This window comes from Myodes glareolus, chromosome 14 (genome assembly GCF_982192425.1).
Source record: "Myodes glareolus chromosome 14, mMyoGla1.1, whole genome shotgun sequence".
Classification (NCBI taxonomy): domain Eukaryota; kingdom Metazoa; phylum Chordata; class Mammalia; order Rodentia; family Cricetidae; genus Myodes; species Myodes glareolus.
Genome location: NC_142039.1, coordinates 9,511,020 through 9,529,630, shown reverse-complemented (window position 1 = coordinate 9,529,630; position 18,611 = coordinate 9,511,020). Strand labels below are relative to the sequence as shown.

Sequence of the window (18,611 nt, the reverse complement as noted above, 5' to 3'; positions counted from 1 at the left end):
ATTAAATTAGAGTGTGGTACAAATCACTTCCATGATGTAAGAAATGGTTAGGCCACAATCTTCCCGCTTTTCTCATCTCAAGGGCTTTGGGGGACCCTAGTGACCAAGGAAAGAATGGGGGGGGCGCTACACAGAGAGAAGGGAAGAAAGGTGGGGGAGGAGTAAGACCCAATCTGAATCTGCAGGCACATCCCTTATCTCTCCTGCTATCAGCCAGTTTAAAGGACACCATAATTATGACGGTGCTAAAACAGTGCCTGCTTATGTGTGCTGAATAAATAAAGGATGTTTACAGCTCAAGAATCTTTTAATTCCAATTAAATGCTATCAAAGAAAAGCCACTTTTTCTACTACAACTGCCTTTCCCCCCAATTATCCTGTTTTGTTGCAATATTTTCCTATGAGACACAAGGGCCTTTCACAATTGATCCTGAACATAGAGGACAAACTCACAGAAAGTAGAGTTCAATCTTCTATTAAATAACACACAAATCTCATGAATGAACATTTATTGGGGTTACCCAAGTTTTTGTTTATTTTACATGAAGGCCAAATGTGCAGAAAGTGAAGTGATGGTACCAAGTGTGGAGGCCTACCTAAGGGCAGCTGAAGCACCCAGGAGAGGAAGGGAAGGGAAGGCAGGAGCAGTGAGATGGTCTGGAAAGGGAATGTTCTGGTTCCTTTCCCCTGGCTCCTGCCCAAATCCTCCGAGGAGCACTGGAGCCAATCACTGTCTTCCACTTTCAGCTACTGGGGACACACAAAAAAGCGGGAGATTAAAAAAAAAATCACAAGTTTGATTTTTATGGATATGTATCATTTCATATTCATGACATCAGCAAATCACATCGTGATTAGATTTAAACATGGTTTGAACATGCACACCCATCAGGATGGCCACTAAACACTACAAAGCAGAAAATTTGCTTTTTATTTGTGATTATAGAGTAAAAATAAAGTCTGTTAACTTAGAAAAGCTTACTTTTCAAAATCTGAGAACAATTTACACTAGTAAATTTCACATAAATGATTCTTCTAAAATTGTTTCACAACATTTTAATTCAAATTTTTGTCTCCTTCCTTTCTGTGTGGCAGTGTTTTGTTTGTTTTTGAAAACACGTGGCACAGGACATATTATGGAAAATGCATCCATTCTGTTAAATGCCTATACAAACTTGCTCTTTACTTCATCTAAGTAACGCTTTGCTGAGCAGAAGCCGAACAACAACAACAACAACAAAAATACTTTTCTCGAAGAAACACTTTTTTTAAAAAAAATTATTTCAAAGCAAATCGTATTTGGTGAGGTGGTACAAAAATCAATCGAAAAAAACTTCAGGGTATTTTAAAGTTTTCTGGCGAGTCGCAGGCCCCTTCCCTTTTGAAAGTTTAGAGATCCAATACCCTCAATTCTACTGGCAGAATTAGGTGGACTTAGAGGGTCCTAAACGTGACCGATTCACTAAGGCGGGGGGGGGGGCTACAGCATGCGGCAACGTGCTCTGCAACTTAATCCTACGCTAAAAGAGGGCAGAGAGCGAAAAAGAATGGAATACAAACTCTCCCGACGTTCCTAGTTACTTTCAAGGTGGATTGTGTATTTTAAGGCCGATGGGAGCGTCTGGTTTTTGGAGGAAAAAGAAGAGAAGGTAAGTGTTTGTCCTTGTATCCACCAGTTGGTAGAGAAACAATGAAAGAACAAAGGGAACCACTTCCTCATCTGAAATTTTTCTGATTCTCACCGTTTTTCAAGCCTGAAGCTTGCACAGGGATTCGCTTACTCTATCTTTAAAGTAGTAGGTTGAACTAAGAATGAGAGAAAAGTTGAGAGACAGTGTAAATAGGCTAAATAATAATAAAGGCTTGCGGTGGCGAATCTGCACTGCTCCTGGCGCGGCAACTTGCAGAAGTTGGAAAAAGCAGGAAGGCACAGCCCAGGAAATAACCTTTGCATACTAGGTCTCGAACTCGATTTTTTTTTTTTAAACAGCCTTTCTTATTGTTTGAAGGAATCTCTGCGCACAGACTGTGTAGTAGATACTGTTTTATGGGAAGAGATTTAGGTCTAAAGTTGATTTCTACCACTGTCCTAAAAAAGAATATTTTTAAAAGAATCGAGGATTCAATTATTAACGCTACTGCTTGCTAATGGAAGAAATGGCAGTGATGGCTGAGGGAGGAGAGGGATGATATTTAAATATATTTGCTTTGGGGGTACTCTGGTTATTGGCAAGTCTGCTTTTGTGGATCTGTGTGACTAAGTGACTGGGCGCTGTCTGCATTCTATATAAATGAATCCGCGTGTGGGGGAAGCCCCCAAAGACGTCGAGCACGTGAAACATGATTTTTTTTTACTGCCCCCCAAGCAGCGACCAAGCCCCCATCCACCCCACCCCACCTCAAAATGCGTATATTACCTGCCCTGTTACAGTGACACATGTTTATGTTTATAGTCCTGGTTTGTAGTAGTGTCAAGAGCCGCGGCGAGGGGGGGGGGAGGCGAGAGGGAGGAGTAAATGCAACCACCCCCACTTGTTGTTAAAGCAAATTTACTGCGTTCTTGCCAGCCCCGTGCGGGGGGCTGGGAAGAGTTGAGGGGAAGGAGAGAGTTGGGCTGTGTGTTGGCAGGGGAGGGGGTGGGGTGGGCTGAGAGCCGCCACGCAGCTCCTCTCTTTCCAGCAGCCTGGTCAATAGGGGAGCATGCTGGCGCGGTGGAAAACAAAAAGGTTCCTCCCGCTCGCTGCGTTCACGTGGGGGAGCTCTGCGCGCCGGGCTCCTGGGCCCTGACCTCTGACCCCGGCTCCTCTCGGCTCTCTCTCCGGTGTGGCTCGGCCACTTTTTACCCAGGATGCCACGCGCGAGCCGCGCTCGTGTCGAGCCCGAGTCCTTGCTCGGCCTCCATTCCCGGCCTCGCAGCCCCTCCCCCTGCGCCGCCAGCCCCGCGGGAGGATTCTCCGCCGGGGAACCCCCGCCCCGCCCCCACCACGGCTCCAGCCGAGGAGCCGGCAGCCAGGCCGTGCGGGAGGGGTGCTCGGCGCTGCGGGGCCGCGGGGGCGGCGAGAGGAGGCCGGGCCCGCGGCCCTGCCGAGGCCTGGACCTGTTGACTGCCATTGGTCCGCTCCGTCCGCGCCCTCTCTGCCCGCGCCGCCCCAGCCCTTCCGTAGAATCCGGGGGAGGAAACGGGGTGGCTCCTCTCCCCGCCTCCCTTCAACTTTTTTTTTTTCGTCTTGGGGGGTGGGGGGGCCGTGAGGGTGAGGCCGATCTGCAAACTCCTCGGCTGCCCCAGCCTTCCTCGGAAAGTATCGTCACGCGCGGGCCCGCCGCCCCCTTCGGCCCCCGCTATTTAAATCCTTCGCCCCTGGCGGCCGACTCGCGGCCAAGAGCCCGCGGGCCCCGCGTCCCCAGCCGGCCGTCCCGCGTGCCTCCGGTCCGGCTGCTTTCTGCCTTGGTAGCTCCCTCGTCCTGGTACTTTCTCCCTGGTCCCAGGAGGCGTAAGAGAAAACCTCTGATTTGCCGCGTGCTGCTGGGCACAGCCTCTTCAGAAGGCATTCGCTGGAGAGTTTAAAACCACTGTATTGAAAGGAGGAAATAAAAGAGGAAAGTGTTCTCTTGCAGGTTTTTTTTTTAAAGACTACGTGCTTCAAATTTTATTTTTCCTTAACACGGGAGAGTGTAGTTACGGCTAAAAAAGGTTATGTTGGATTGACTATTTCCTTCTAGATTTTTGATTTCTGGAGGAAATCTTTTCCGGAGGAAATTTTTCTTTTTTCCCGGAAGGAAACAGCAACTCAGCCTTACGCTGGCAATGAGACTTCAAGACCACTTCTGGAAAGCAAGGGAGAGTTAGTAAAAATACGTTTAGAATATAGGAAGAAGGAGGCCACGGCTACAGCTAGGGTCACCAAGGGAAGCACCTCATGTGGCATGGGGGAAGGGCCGGGCTTGGGAGGTGGCCGGGGTCGGGAGGCCAGAGCGGGGCTGGCGAGCGGGAAAACCCGGGGAGTGAGGTGGAGGAAGTGGGACCTGCCGGGCTCCAGGGTGCTGCCATTGTTCGGGTCCCAGCGCCGAAGCTCAGCGACGTGTTTTTCCCGGGGGAGGGGATCTGCTCCAGCCTGCAGCCCGCGGGAGTCCACGAGGCTCGCCCCCTGCTTGCTCGGCCGGTTTTACAGCGGTCCGTGGCCTGTTAGGGGCTTTCCCAGCCGTACAGCTCGTAGAAAGGCGCTTTCACAACGTGCCGTAAACGGAAAGACTTCAGGGCAGCCTGCAGCTCACAACGTTACAAGCGAAAGCTGCATAGATATGTTTATAAAGTCATCACTAGATAAGCGACAAAGTCGGCCACCTTCCTGAGTGGGAAATTTGAGCAAATTAAATAATATTTAAAATTTCTTTAAATATATGGATTCGAAAACGAGCGTTAAGGTTCAAAGGAGTTTGGAAAAGCACGTTTTTTTCCCCCTCATTTGTTATACTACTCAGCTCTTTGTTGTGTACAAGAAGTCTGATTTTAAAAGGAAAGGCTCTAACAAAAAGGGGCTTGGTTTGTTAAGGTGAAACGCGTTTCTAAAATAAAAGGGAATTTCAAAAGGGAAAAACGTTCATTATGGCTTTAAACTACGTTTTGGAAACAAAATAAATTGCAACCTATCCTAAGAAACTGTTTTCCTTTGTGAGTCGTGGGAAAAATATTTTTGGCAAACGACAGTTTTTTTAAAAAAATGAAGATTTCCAACAAGTGATGCTGGTCTTGTAGACAAGACCAAAGTCCTCCTGCGTGAGGACTCATGAAGAAATAATTTCAGTCTTGTGGCCCAAAGCTTACTACGAAAAAGAGTAATTTGGATTTAGGAATTATAATAGATTTTGTGGAAATTCCTTCTAAAATACTCATTACGAGTCTGTATTATGCAGCACTGTTTCCCAAGATGGGTTTTAAAAAAACCAATTAGAATTGATCTCTAATGGAATATTATATTTACACGTCATCATGAAAACATCATTTGGCAAGAATTTTGAATTAGAAAATGAAGTTAACACGGTGTCGTAAATAGCATGTTTATAAAGACCCCTTTAAGAGTCAGTTAAGGTGGTGAAGGTTGTGATTTTTGCATTTGAAATGCTATTGAAGTAGTTTGCATTTGAACACTTTCATTTTGCAGGTCTTCTTTCTAAAGCTGCATTTCCTCCTGGAAATCAGTTACTTATTTCGAGGCACAGAGACACATTTTGTGAGGGGTCATTTACTATGGGAAGGTTGGAATCGGAGAAAATCGAGGTTGAAAATTAAGTATTTTCAATCTGTTCATTCTGTTTCACACTCATCCCCTGCTCAATTTACATTTTTTATTTATAAACCTTTGGATATTTAGGATAGCTTTTCAAGTTTATCTGTAGTGTAGTTGATAGCGGAAGATGAATCTTCTTTGCATCTTTTACTATCTCAGATGTTTTTTGTTTCAAAGTAAAAGAAAAAATTAGAAGTCAGGATATACTTGTGAGAAAAACAACAAATAGACAGGAAAAGAAAGTTGGAGTGGGGGCGGGGGTGGAAAAGGAGTAGCATTTCTGGTCAGCCTTTGTGAAACCTTTCTCTAATATTATATTTGCCCCCTCTGCTTGTGCCAAAGATGATTGCTGTTTTAATTGGGCTAAAGTGCCACCATATAAAAATTACCTACATTCTGCCTCTCAGTTCCACAGTAGAGACTGACAAAATGATCTGAGGCTTGTGTGTTTAATTCACCAGGAATGTTAAGCTTCAGAAGATTCACCCTATGAGGTCATGTTGGTCCTTGGCACTGTTACTGTACAATGGCAAATATACACATTATAGATTTAAAAAATCTTAGAAGGCTAGACAAACAGTTTATTAATTGAAGGAATAAAAATGAATTTGTCAAACTCATTCTTTCTGGGACACAATGCACTTAATTAACATATTCGTGGGCTTGTTTCTGGATTTGGGAAGCAGTGGCCCCTTTCACAGAGGAAAACATTTAAATCTTAAAAAGTGACCTTCTTTAGTCCAAATACTATTTAGCAATTCAGCTTAATTTGTTCTTTTCTTCTCTTTCCTTTCTTTTTTTTCAGTTCCAGATATGTTTCATTTTTTTTAAAGGACTCTTCCATTTCCAAAACTGATTTTCCTCTTTGCATGTTGAGAATCTTTCACTTAACATAATCTTATTGTGTCCTATCAACAGACAGCAGAATATGTCACTTTAATTACACTTTAATTATAACAAAGATGGAAATCTTTAATGTCAGTAAAAAAAATGGAAAATGGGTCCCACAGTATATTGATGACACCCTAAAAAGTCAGTGTTAAGCGTTGTTGATCACAGGAAAAAGCACCACTCTGACTGTTTAGGTTTATGTAACACCCACAAGTTTTAAAGGCTATCTAGTTATACTGCTTTTCTATTGGAAATGAGGTTGTGTTTTATCCTCCAAAATGTAAAGATGTAAGTGTATTACTTTCTTACTAGGGTCACTTTTATAGTGAAAGGAACAGCTCTGAAGCAAACGCAAGGTGAAGTAAAGCAAACTCTTTGAGAAAATACTAGATCTTGGTCTTTAGAAATATTTTAAATTTATATAACATTTAAAATTGAGAATCACCTCACTTTCCAAAAGTTAAATACATCTACAAATAATATTAATTATAACTGATCTAAGAGATTTTCGCAAATACAGTTCTGACTGTAAAGTCATGATGTATATAGTTCTAAATAATCTCTTAAATACAAACTCTAACAGACCCAGAGAGAAACAGTAGAGCATGTTTTCCTTCATATTCTGAATCTAGATTAAAAACACAAAAGAAAGAAAACAGAAGGGGACTGTTTGTAAAGAGGAAGATGACCAGTGTGGGGGTTGGAGCAGAGGAGGCTAGAGAAGGTAATGGGGGAGTAAACATGATGAAAGCAAGTCCATGCTCTACATGCATGAATATACCATAATGAAACCCATTATACAGTACAATTAATATATACTAATAAAAGTTAAAAATCCTCTTCTTTTATGTCTAGTATATTAATTTTAACTATTAAAAATCTTTGAAGATTTGACTTATTAGAAAAACATTGTTAGAAATTTTAGTTTGATTGTGTCTACAAAATAAAGGCTTACTTTATTGTGAAGAATAAATTTCAGGCTGCACTCATCTTTTTCAACACTAATGTTATATATAAAACAAATGTTTCTAAGGTTACTACTTCCAGGCTACTTGCTAGGCACTTGGTAAGCACAATGATAAGAAAAAAGTCATCAAGGAAGACTAACATGGCTCATTAAATGGAATCTTGCAAAAGCCATTAACAGATTTTCAACTGAAAACATAATTGAAAAGAATACTCTTTCAAGAACTCTGAATCTATAATACATATGGGAGATGTGTGTAGAGTTTGCATCTACAAACACACACGAGCCACTTACTGTAACAAATAACAGGTTCAAATAACAAAACCAGGTTCAAAATACTTATTAAAATAATTAAAATACTATAAATATATATAGCTTGTGTGATAAACTTTTCACAATAAGGTAAAACCTTAGGTATCAAATTAATAAAACAACTTCTTATACAAATTTTATCTGAAAGTCTATGTGGATCATAAGAAATTGGATTTTTTCCAAAGGTTTCTTCCAGCTAATGTATTTGGAAACAAGGTTATAGTTTTCAATAAAGTTTTATAATAAATGAGTTTCAATTGTTTGGTTTAGCAAATAAGTATAAGGGTAATACAACATTTAAAATGATTCCTCAAAGTTCAAGAAGCTAGCTAAGAAAAGTATATAGTATTAACTATTATAGAAATATTCACAATTATACAGAAATATACCTTAGTTCCTATGCCTTATTGTAGAAAAGAATCTTTAGATATAATCTGTACAAATCGAAGGCGAATAAAGCTAGTTTAAAAAGGAAATAAGTATGAACATGGATAATCTATGAACCAAATACAATTTTAAAATTTCCTTCATAGAATCTACTTGGTAAGTGATTATGGAAAAGCAAATTTGAAAAGTTGGTGTCTGGGTTAGGGAGTAAAGAAAATGATAAGAAGATATATTGCTCATAGAGTGAAAATACATTTTCCCATTATAGCAGGGTTAGAGGTTACATCATAAAATACTTTATTTGAGTTTTTTGTGGTTTGCCTCAGATGATTAGTTTAGAGAAAATAGATGAGCCAGTACCGTGTTAGACACCATTATGTGAAGAATATTCGAGACAATAGGCTTTTCATTCTTTCCTACAGGTACAAGATGTACATAGTTGGGGAATATGGAATTGGATTTAAATGCTAACATTAATATTGAAGCTCTTCTCTATATATTCTATCAGTCACATGGAAATATAATTTTGTATCACTAATTTAAAAAATGTACTTGAACTTTAGCAATTATAAGTTGTACTCAGTCTGAGATCTGAGGATTCGCATATTGAGCTTAGTGTTTTTATTATATGTGTATATACAGTATGTGACTATACAGATCTCACATAGGACAAATACAGTTTTTTTTATTGTTATAGTCCCTATACAGAAGAGTTACTGGTACACACTGAATGTTTAGTAAACCTTTATTGTGTGAATAATTCACTACATATTTGAGTATATTCTGTCTGTTCTTCTTTTGTACTTGATTGATTATAGAAATATACCAAACATTGTATTTTAGACACAAAACAACAAAAAGTTCAGTATCTTGTACTTGAGTTAAGATGAAATGTCGTATGTATTCCCAATATTTTCCTTATTTTTATGACTTACCATTATAGAATGCTAAAGACCAATTTTGAATAATTTGAATTCTAGTGTCAACATGTTTGCATTTACATCTTTCACAAAATTTCTGCTGCAGATACTATTATTTATATAAAAACCTGTTATAAATTGTGCATTTTTTCTATTTTTTCTTTTCCACATCATCTACTTCCCCATTTTTTTTTTTTTTTGGTAAATTTCAAAACTTCATATAAGGGACCTTTTTTTTTGTCTTGAAAAGAGCAAGTATTTACCTATATTTATTAGGTGTTACAGAATGAAGTAAGGTACTTATCCTTCTTTACATACAAATTAATTCCACCACAAGAACTGATCTCCAATGCATTAAAAATAAAATGAATGTATTTTTAAATAATTTAGTGCATTAAGGCTTGACTGCAGTGTTTGGAAGTTCCACATTGATTTGAACTCAAAATTACTCTACATTAGGAAGCAGAGTAGGAATTAGACATTGAACTAATCTCCTTTGTATCAGGGTAAAGATAAAATATTCTGTCCAGTTAAGATAAACAAAACAGTATACTGTCTGAAGATTGCTTTAATACTTCATAGTTATGTTAAGAGCATCATTAGAGGTCCAGAATTTATTATTACTATGTCCTCTTAAAATGTCATTTTACTAATGTGTGGTCACCATTTCTACATATATTAGGATTAAAAGAGAATCCTCAATTTTGTACTTCTTTAGAGGCATTTTCTCCCTATCACAAGCTTTGGTAGACTCCCCATTAATGTAGATATCTCTCACAGCTTTTGAAGCATTTGAATGTATTTGCCAATAGATGCTTACATTGTGCTATATCTATTACTATTCTTAAGACTTTTAGCAATTACTTTTGAAATAGAAAAAGAACAGCCGCATTACCTTTTCTGAACACTTTTAAACTTAAATTATTACATTCCCTGGGGAGTTCCTAAAACTTGGGGTCTTCTAGCATTGAGTAAGTGCATTTTTCAGACCATATCATATTGTTAATTTCTAATAAGCCCCTTTGTACCTCTAAGTAATTAACCAAAAGCCTTGAAGTTGCCTTGGAACTGTATGCCATTTAGACAATCTATCCATTATTCCCATTTCATGGTAAAATGACTGAACACTTTTTGATTAATATCAATAGTGGGTGTACATGGAGAAAGGAATAGGGAGAAAGACTTTTTCTTTTTTAAGTTAAAATCTACTCATTATCCAGCTAAATTAATCTGCTCACATTGGTCTAATCTATTTGTGTATCAGAGCTCCCATATTTCTCCCACTTAAATGACATCACATTTGCAATAGTAAATCTGGAGAAAGAGATCAAAGAAATCCTCAGTCAAAACTGGGCACCACACTCTAGTGCTATCCTTTGGTGACAGGCTAGAACGTGAGTTCCTTCGTCCTATAGCTGAATTTTCTGATCACTACATTAGCCTCCTCTCATTTGTATACCTACCAAGCTATGATGCAGTCTTGGGGCTCCCGCTCAGAGTATAACCCAAACACAAGCTTTTAACCTGTCTGCTGCACTTTCATTTGTCACGGGGGCCAAGGTGGTGCGTAAGTGGCCGGTAGATATGGTAACACTTCCACTGGGTGAACTTTGGGAGGAATCCAGGACGTGAATTTAATGGGAGGTGAAGCTGCCGCAGTCCTGGGAAGTTAGAGCGGCCAACTGCAGGAAGCCATGCTTCATTACACCCTTCATGGAAGCTGGCACCCTCTCCCAACCATTGTTACCCGCGGGCCAGTTCTCGAGGCACAGGCCTTCAGGTAGGTTCCCCGTGCCACGAGACGCCCCGAGGACGCCCCTCAGCGACTCTGGCCCCCGCCCCGCGCGCGGCCTCTCCCCTACGCGCGCCCCGGGCCCGCGAGGCAAGGGCGGCCTAACGTCCAGGCCGGCGCGCGCCCCTGAGCCCTCCGAGAGACTCACGCCGGCCGCGCCGAGCAGCCGGCTCCACTGGTCCCCCACCTCCGCACACCTCGGCGCCGCCGAGCGGTGCGGGGGGGGGAGGGGAAAGCCTGGAGGTAGGCAGGAGCCTGGGGACGCGGCGGCGCGCACGCAGGCCTCGCCTCTCCCGGCCGCCTCCCTCACGCCGGCCGCAGGGCGGGCCGACGCGCACGCCGGGTGACGCTCGGAGGAGGAAGCGCAGCCCCTTCCCCTCCCTTGCCGCCCCGGGCCCAGCGGGAGCCCCCCAGTGCGCCTGTGCGGAGGCCTGCTTGATTATGTGTGCCCTCCTCGGGCGGCGGCGTTAGCGGCCGGGTGGAGGTGGGGAGGGAGGACGCCGCGGAGGAGGAGGAGAAGGAGGAGGAGGAGGAGGAGGAGGCGGTGGCGGGGAGGTGGGGGGAGTCAGCAAGGACATGGCTCCTGACTCCTGTGCGGAACGTGAGTGACTGAGCGGCAAAGCCCGAGTGAGCGAGCGGCCGAGCTGGCGGGCGGGCGGGCGGGGACGGGGACCGGGCCGGGCGGGCGGGCGGACCAGGGGGCTGCGTGTGGGGAGCTCTCGCTGGCTTGCTTGTGTTTGTTAATGGTCCCCCCCCAACTCCCTCTTAGATGGTCTCTAGCGACCGGCCCGTGTCACTGGAGGACGAGGTCTCCCATAGTATGAAGGAAATGATTGGAGGCTGTTGCGTTTGCTCAGACGAGAGAGGCTGGGCCGAGAACCCGCTGGTTTATTGCGACGGGCACGGCTGCAGCGTCGCGGTGCATCAAGGTAAACATTCAACCGCCCGCCGGGCCGAACCGGCCTGCTCCCAACCGTCACTGCCCCCCCCTCGGCGGCAACTGCCACCGCCGCCCCTCCCCCGGCCCGCCGCCCCGCCCCGCCCCGTGCGCAGGCCGCAGGAGCCCGGCGTGGTCGCCGCGGGCGCGGGCCGTGCCTCGGCCTGTGGGAGAAAGTGCGTGTGGCCCGGGCTGTCATGTGACTCGGCGCTCACTCAAGTGTCATTTGGTGGCTGCGCCGCCGGATCTGCTCCTGGGTATGGTAGGAGCGTGCGACCCGCGCTGGAGTCCCCGTGACGGCGTGGTGGCTTTGGGGACCCAAAGTTTGCTCCTCTCCTCTCCCCTGCCAGCTCCCCTTGCCGCAGTGTGTCGGGAGACTTCCTGTGGTATGGGGCAACCTGCCTTTTCAGTTGAGGGAGAGAGGGAAGGAGGGTCCTGCTGCACCCCAAGTTCGTTGGCGGAGACCCTGCTGCTGCCACCGGCCACTGGGTGCTTCTGCGAAGACAGTGGAAGGCGCCCATGTGATGGAGTGTCTGGACTGAGTTGACCTGGGCTGGTCAGTGGCTGCAGCACAGCCAGTATGGCTCCAGAGAAGAGACTTGGGAGAGTCTTGTGTTAATTTTGGGGTATTATCATTAGAATGCTTTGGATAAACCTCCACCCCAAAACAAAAACTGAGGACCTGTTTAGGATATCTTTCAGTTATTGAACTTTCCAACTGTCCATTCCGAGTGGTAAGGGGATCCAGGATGAAGGACTAGATGTAGCTATCAGCCTACCCACCCTTCCTATTGCTAAGGCTAACTGACTGGCGAAAGTTTCTGTGTGTTTAGACAGGGTTGTTCTATGTAGCCCAGGTAGAACCGAGACATGCAGCAATCCCACTCCATTAGCCCTCAAGTACAGAAATTATAGGTGTGCTCCTTAAAGAAGTTGTTTTGTGGTGTAATGGGAGGTGCCCTACCATAGGGGAGAGAGGGAAAATGGACATAAGATGCCAAAGTGCAACTTTGATTTTAGTTTTTATTTTTTTGAGACAGGGTCTCATCAACTCATACTGATCTGGAATTCAGTTAATTATGTATGTAGCCCAGGTTGGCTTGAAGACTCAGAGTTCTGCCTGCTTCTGCTTCCAGGGTGCTGCGATTAAAGGCCATAGCCATCACACCCGAACTTTTTTGAGTCTCCAGTAGCCCAGGCTGACCTCGAATTCCTCCATCCTCGTGCTTCTGCCTTTCCTGTGTGACAATTTCAGACGTGCACTACTGTTCCTAAGTTACACTGTCCGGAGGATGAAATTTAGGGCTTCATGTGTGATAGGCAAGCATTCTTTAACTTGAGCCAAATCCCAGCCCCAAAGTTCCCCTCCCCCTAGGCGTTTTCTCTGTGTAACTGGTTGTCCCGGAACTAGATCAGACTGGCCTGAAACCTGCCTCTGCCTCCACGTGCTGGGATTAAAAGGCAAGCGACACCCAGTACAAAGTTAATACTTTGAAGGCAGAGGCAGGAGGATCTCTGAGTTTAAGGCCAGCCTGCTCTACAGAGTGAGCTCCAGGACAGCCAAACTGTTACACAGAGAAATCTGTCTTAAAAAGAGTTACCATTGGGAAGGGCACATTTAGATAAGTAATGATATTGAGAGAGTAATTTAAAAGAGATTTAACTGGTTTCTTTTAACGAAGAAAGTTACTTATTGCCCATGATGATCTAATTCTCAGTATTTGGCAAAGATAAGTGCAAAAAGAAATGAAAATTTATGTCAAACTTATATAATTTGTCTTCATTGGCATTTGTGTGTCTGTGTTAAGATCTTTAGTTGGGATTAAAAAATAATGGTTGTTAAGGCATTCTCATACATACATATCTATATATCTATATATATCTTTGCTCAAGTATATTTTCCCAATACCTTTTCCCGTCTGCTTTTTTGTCTGGGGGCAGGGCATATGGGCATATCTCATGAATTGAATGACAAATTATTCTTGTTATGTAATCTCTGCTTGTCAATACAAAAAATGTACATCTAAATCTCTTCCCTGCTAGGGTGCTTCAAATAAATGTGTTTGTACTCTGTGCTGTTTCTTTTCTTTTTTGATACAGGGTCTTTCATAGCTCAGCCTAGCCTCAAAACTGGTATGCGGACGAGGCTTCTACCTTCCAAGTGCTGAAATTACAGATGTGTGCTCTCAGCACCCAGTCATTGATGCTGTTGTTTTGTTTACTTAGACATCTTTACACAGGTTTAGAAGAGCTTAACTGAGGCGTGGTGATTGATGTCTGTGCTCAACTCTTGCAGGGTCAGGCAGGAGGATCCTTTTGAGTTTAAGGACAGCCTAGACTATTCAATTATACTTGTGAAGCATATAGTTCAGTTGAAGTAAGTACGTATCATACACAAGGCCCTGAGTTTCAACTCTAGTGTGGAATATATTTGGCATGATAGTACATGCCTGTAATCCCAGTACTTGGTAGAGTCAGAATCGCAAGTCCCACCTAGGGGTTGCATAGCAAGTTTGAGGTCAACCTGTGCTGTTTGACACTCTTGTCTCAAAAATAAAAAGTCTAGCTTTTGGTATTTAAAAAGTTGCTGTTGGTTTTATTTTATTGTTTCCCAATATTTTAAGACATTTTCTGCTGTGTTAAATGGGAGATGAATGTGTTTATAAATTCTCAGAAAAATTTAAAATCTTAACAAATTAAAAATGAACATTAAGCTGGGTGGTGGTGGTGCATGACTTTAATCCCAGCACTTGGGTGATGTAGGCAGGTGGATCTCTGAGTTAAAGCCAGCCTGGTCTAGAGCGAGTTCCAGGACAGGCTCCAGAGTTAGAGAAACCCTGTCTCGAAAAACCACACACACACAAAAAGAAGATGATGATTAAAGATTAAAAACAATCTTTTCAGCTAGTGAGATGGCACCTGCCACCAAACCTGACTAATGTAGTCCCCAGTACTCAGGATGGAAGGAGAGATCCAACTGCTGAAAGTTGTCCTTTGACCTCTACTACTTACTGGCATACTATCTTCCCCCACTGCATAAATAATAAATTTTAGAAACATTTTTTTTTAAATTGCTAAACAAATTAAGCTTTTTCTTCCTTTTCCCTCTTGTGTTTTCATGCTGAGAGTCAGACCCAGGACTTTGTTCATGCTAGACAAGTTTTTTGTTGTTGTTTTTTAAAACCTTCTAGCTGTTCCTGTAGCCCCATCCCTTGGATTTTATAGATAGAATCTCTCTATGTAACCAGTTTGGCTGAATTTGTGGTCCTTGTGTTTCACCTTCCTGAGTGCTGGGATTACAGTTGTGTGCTACCATGCCCAGTTTGAAATAACTCCTACCTCTTTATAAAGCAAGGAGGCTGGGCTAGTGTATGATGGTCTAGTTAAGGCACTTGTTGCCAAGCCTTGAAATCAGTTGTTGGACTCATATAGTGGAAGGTTCCTGGAGGTTGACATACACATTGTATATGTGAAGTTCACATATGCAATAAATATATAAATACTTTTTACAAATGAGGCTGTGAATTAAGTATGTGAAACTGAGAATACTTGGGGATGCAAATTTTATAAAGTTTTCTTTTTTTTTTTTTTTAAAATAATGATTGTATTGTAGTTACATCCTGTGCTGTTCACCTGTTTGGAGTATGGAGCGGTTTTTGGTATATTTGTAAAATTGTGCAGACACTACCACAGTTTAAGATTCTTTTAATCACCCCAATGAAAATCTTGGACCCATTAGAAGTCACTTCCCCTTTATATCTGATTCTCATATACCTAGGTAACCACAACTTTTGTTTATTAATTTGTCTTTTTTGGATATTTCACATAATTTTTTTGTGGGGGGGTTGAGACAGGGTTTCTCTGGATAACAGCCCTAGCTGCCCTGGATCTAGCTCTTGTAGACCAGGCTTGTGTCAAACTGGCAGAGATCCTCCTACCTCTGCCTCTCCCTCCTGAGTGCTGGGATTAAAGGTGTACACTACCACTGTCCAGCTCACATAATTTTTAAGTGCTGGGAGTTAGACCCAGGTCCTTGATCATGCTGTGCAAAGTGCTCTATCACATACTCACTTTATTCAACCTGGCTGGCTTTGAATTTGCTGTGTGGTAGAGGTTGCCCTCCATTTCCTGAATGCTGCCTTATAGGCTTACTCCACTAAGCATGGCTTTCCATGGTGCGGACATGAAGCCAGGATTTCATGCATGCTGTGCATGCTATACTGTTAGCTAATCTACACCCCTAGCAACCCACAGAGTATTTCACTTCAGCATATTTTGTTTTGTAGCTGTTGTTCGTCTTAGTCTTGTTTTTTGTTCTTAATCTCTACTTCTGTTGTTTATTTGTATGCTTATAGCCCCAGCACTTTAAGAGGCTGAGGCTGGCCTCAGTGAAATCCTATCTCACAGCAACAGAAAACATTTGGTACTTAAACTATAGGGTAAGGAATGATTAATGAGTTTCTGATTTATTTTGTACACCATCTCCAAGAGAAAAGCCCAACATTTACAGCATTCTGACTTATCTGAAACAGTTTCAATCTAGTTCAGATTGACTTGAAATTTACAGTCGTCTTGGTTTAGCCTCTAGAGTTTTGTGATTACATTTGTGCATGATCACACTAAACACTTTTTAGACTTTAGTGGAAATAACTCATATGGTTGAATTTTAAAATTTTATGTTAAGCTAGGCGGTGATGGTGCACGCCTTTAATCCCATACTAGGGAGGCAGAGGCAGGCGGATCTGAGTTTGAGGCCAGTCTGGTTTACAAGAGATAGTTCCAGGACAGCTTAAAAAACTACAGAGAAACTTTGTCTCGATAAACAAAAACAACAAAAAATTGTTATAATTAGATAATTAGTTTTCAAATGTAAATATTTTCAAATTCAAACATTTTTGTTTTCCCACAGCGTGCTATGGCATTGTTCAAGTACCTACTGGACCATGGTTTTGCAGAAAATGTGAATCTCAGGAGAGAGCAGCCAGAGTGGTAAGGACTGTTTATCAAAAATATTTTTTAAAAAACTTAGGAAGTTTAGGATGCCAAATATTAAATATTGACTTAGAAATTTTAAATGGATTTTTGTAAAATCTGAAAAATTTAAGGTGTGTGTGTGCGAGAGAGGGGGGGTACTTTGAAAACCAGAGATGTTCTATTCAGGAGCTGAGAAATGAAGTCCAGCTTCTTACTTGTTAGGGAAACACTGCACCTCTGAGCTGTGTCTTCAGCACTCTCTCCAGCCTCTCTTTCCTAGTGCTGACTTGTGCTATTTCTGCTAGGTTTACTAACTAAGTGTGGGGGGGAACGTAGGTCATTAGTTACTGTCATTTTACTATATTTGTGGTATGAAGCTTATTTTTTCGTACTCTGTTTTCAAATCTTAACAACTTGACAAAGCAGTAGAGTTTTTGATTTTTTTTTGTTTGTTTTGTTTTCTTTTTGTTTTTAACGTAACTGCTCACTTTCTTTGTGAGCACTTTTGTGACTTTGGGAAATGAGGGAGATTTGGCCTGAAGTTAGAAAACAGGCATTTTAACTTTTTGTCATAAGCATATAGCAAAAGTAGAAGTTTTACTTTTGCTTTGGGTAATGGCCCAGTAGCTTATATAAGTGAGTGAACCTCAGTTGATTGTGTGTGAGAATGCATTGTAGCAAAATAATCGCTAATTATTAGAGTGTTAAAATAAATAAATGAATAAAATAATAGGATTGCAGGATGAAATCAGTCATGCAAATTTTAAGACTTAGGGAATGTGTATGTCAGTTGGTAGAATGTTTGCTTAGTGTGCGTGAGGGCCCTCAGCTCCACACCAGCATTGCATGAAAGTGGGTGTGGTATAGTATACATCTGTAATCCCAATGCTCAGGAAGTGGAGGGGAGATCAGAAGTTAACAGTCTTCCTTGGCTACATAGTGAGTTGTAGTTTGAGACTAATCTGGGTTTCATAAAACCCTGTCTCAAAAAAAGATGTGTATGTTTAAGACTTGAAATATGGAAAGTCTACTTGCTGACTTTTTCCCTGCGTAGGGTGTTAGTGTGAATTACTAGAATTATCAGTAAACACTAACAGTAGAGTGAGGAGGACAAGATAAGAGTACTAAATACAATAAAGACAAAAAGTACTGGTTGGGGTGTGGTGGAATGCCTCAAATACCAGTTTGTTTTTATACCTTTATTTTATGGGGTGGCCAAAATGCCAAGGTAAATATGGTAGCTATATTGGGAGCATGTTTTATTTCAACTTATTTAAATTGGTGGGATGTGGGAAACCATTAACAAAGAGGCATAGTCTCTTAATTCCTGCAGTGGCAGTGTGAGACAGAGAAGTCCGATTCTAAGATGTGTGAAGAAAGCAGATCGTTGTTTATTTAAGGACACAGGTACCAGGATTATTCATATGAACGGTAACTTGAACTAGTCCTGTTATCTGTTCTGGAGTATCTTCTTCCTTCTTTATCTTTGTGAAAATTGTCTCTACTACTTAGCGGTCCGAGTGTTTATGCACTAGATACTGTACTAAATGTTTTACACCAGTCACTTCATTTAATTGTCAAATTCCTGAAGTAGTTCTCATTTTATGGGTAGAAAGATTAAGTTTTAAGGGAAATACATATCTAGAATTGCAATCTAGGTAGCCGTTAAGCTGTTTTCTACTATTTTATATTGACTTCTGTGGTGAGAGATGACTGTTTCCCAGCTCCTCTTTCACCTTTCCGTTCCTCCCAGTCTCTTTTTGAGACAGGTCTTAATATACTGTGGAGTCCAGGCTGGCTTGCCTTGAACTATTAACCTTTTGAGTGCTGAGATTGGTGAGGGCTGCCTTACCTAGGTAACTTACCACTTAAAAAAAAGTGTGTATGTGTGTATGAGAGAGACTTTGAATAATGCGTGTATGTGAATCTGCATGTAATAGAGCGTGGATTAGAGGACGGCCATTGGATATCAGTCCCTACCCTTTCAACTTCTTTAAGATGATCTTGGTGGAGCATGGTGGCCCATGACTTTAATCCCAGCATTCAGGAGGCAGAGGCAAGTGGGTGGATCTTTGTGTAGGATCAGCCTGGTCAATACAGTAAGTTCCAGGATAGTCAGGACTGTGTAGCTCTTGTCTCAAAATTG

The 18,611-nt window shown here is 42.2% G+C and overlaps 1 protein-coding gene and 1 long non-coding RNA gene across 11 annotated transcripts in view; one reads left to right on the top strand and one right to left on the bottom strand.

Moving 5' to 3' along the window:
* Window positions 1-3,616: 3,616 nt before the first annotated feature.
* On the bottom strand, window positions 3,617-4,266 carry LOC146891909 (uncharacterized). Its single transcript, XR_015005019.1, has 2 exons — window positions 4,024-4,266; window positions 3,617-3,825 (listed from the first exon to the last, which is right to left on the bottom strand). It is a non-coding gene; the product is annotated as an uncharacterized LOC146891909 (long non-coding RNA).
* Window positions 4,267-10,419: 6,153 nt separating this feature from the next.
* Window positions 10,420-18,611, top strand: part of Mllt10 (MLLT10 histone lysine methyltransferase DOT1L cofactor) — a 154,785-nt gene continuing 146,593 nt past the window's right edge. For 4 of the 10 annotated variants that reach the window (XM_085699035.2, XM_085699034.2, XM_085699033.2 and 1 more), the window contains exons 1-3: window positions 11,074-11,181; window positions 11,324-11,483; window positions 16,401-16,480. In XM_085699035.2, coding sequence (XP_085555161.1) covers window positions 11,324-11,483; window positions 16,401-16,480 — 240 coding nt within the window. In that variant the 5' untranslated portion in view covers window positions 11,074-11,181. Of the gene's footprint in view, window positions 10,543-10,739; window positions 10,798-10,884; window positions 11,039-11,073; window positions 11,182-11,323; window positions 11,484-16,398; window positions 16,481-18,611 lie in introns of those variants that run through there. The other 6 variants (XM_085699030.2, XM_085699032.2, XM_085699031.2 and 3 more) reach the window with 6 other exon arrangements.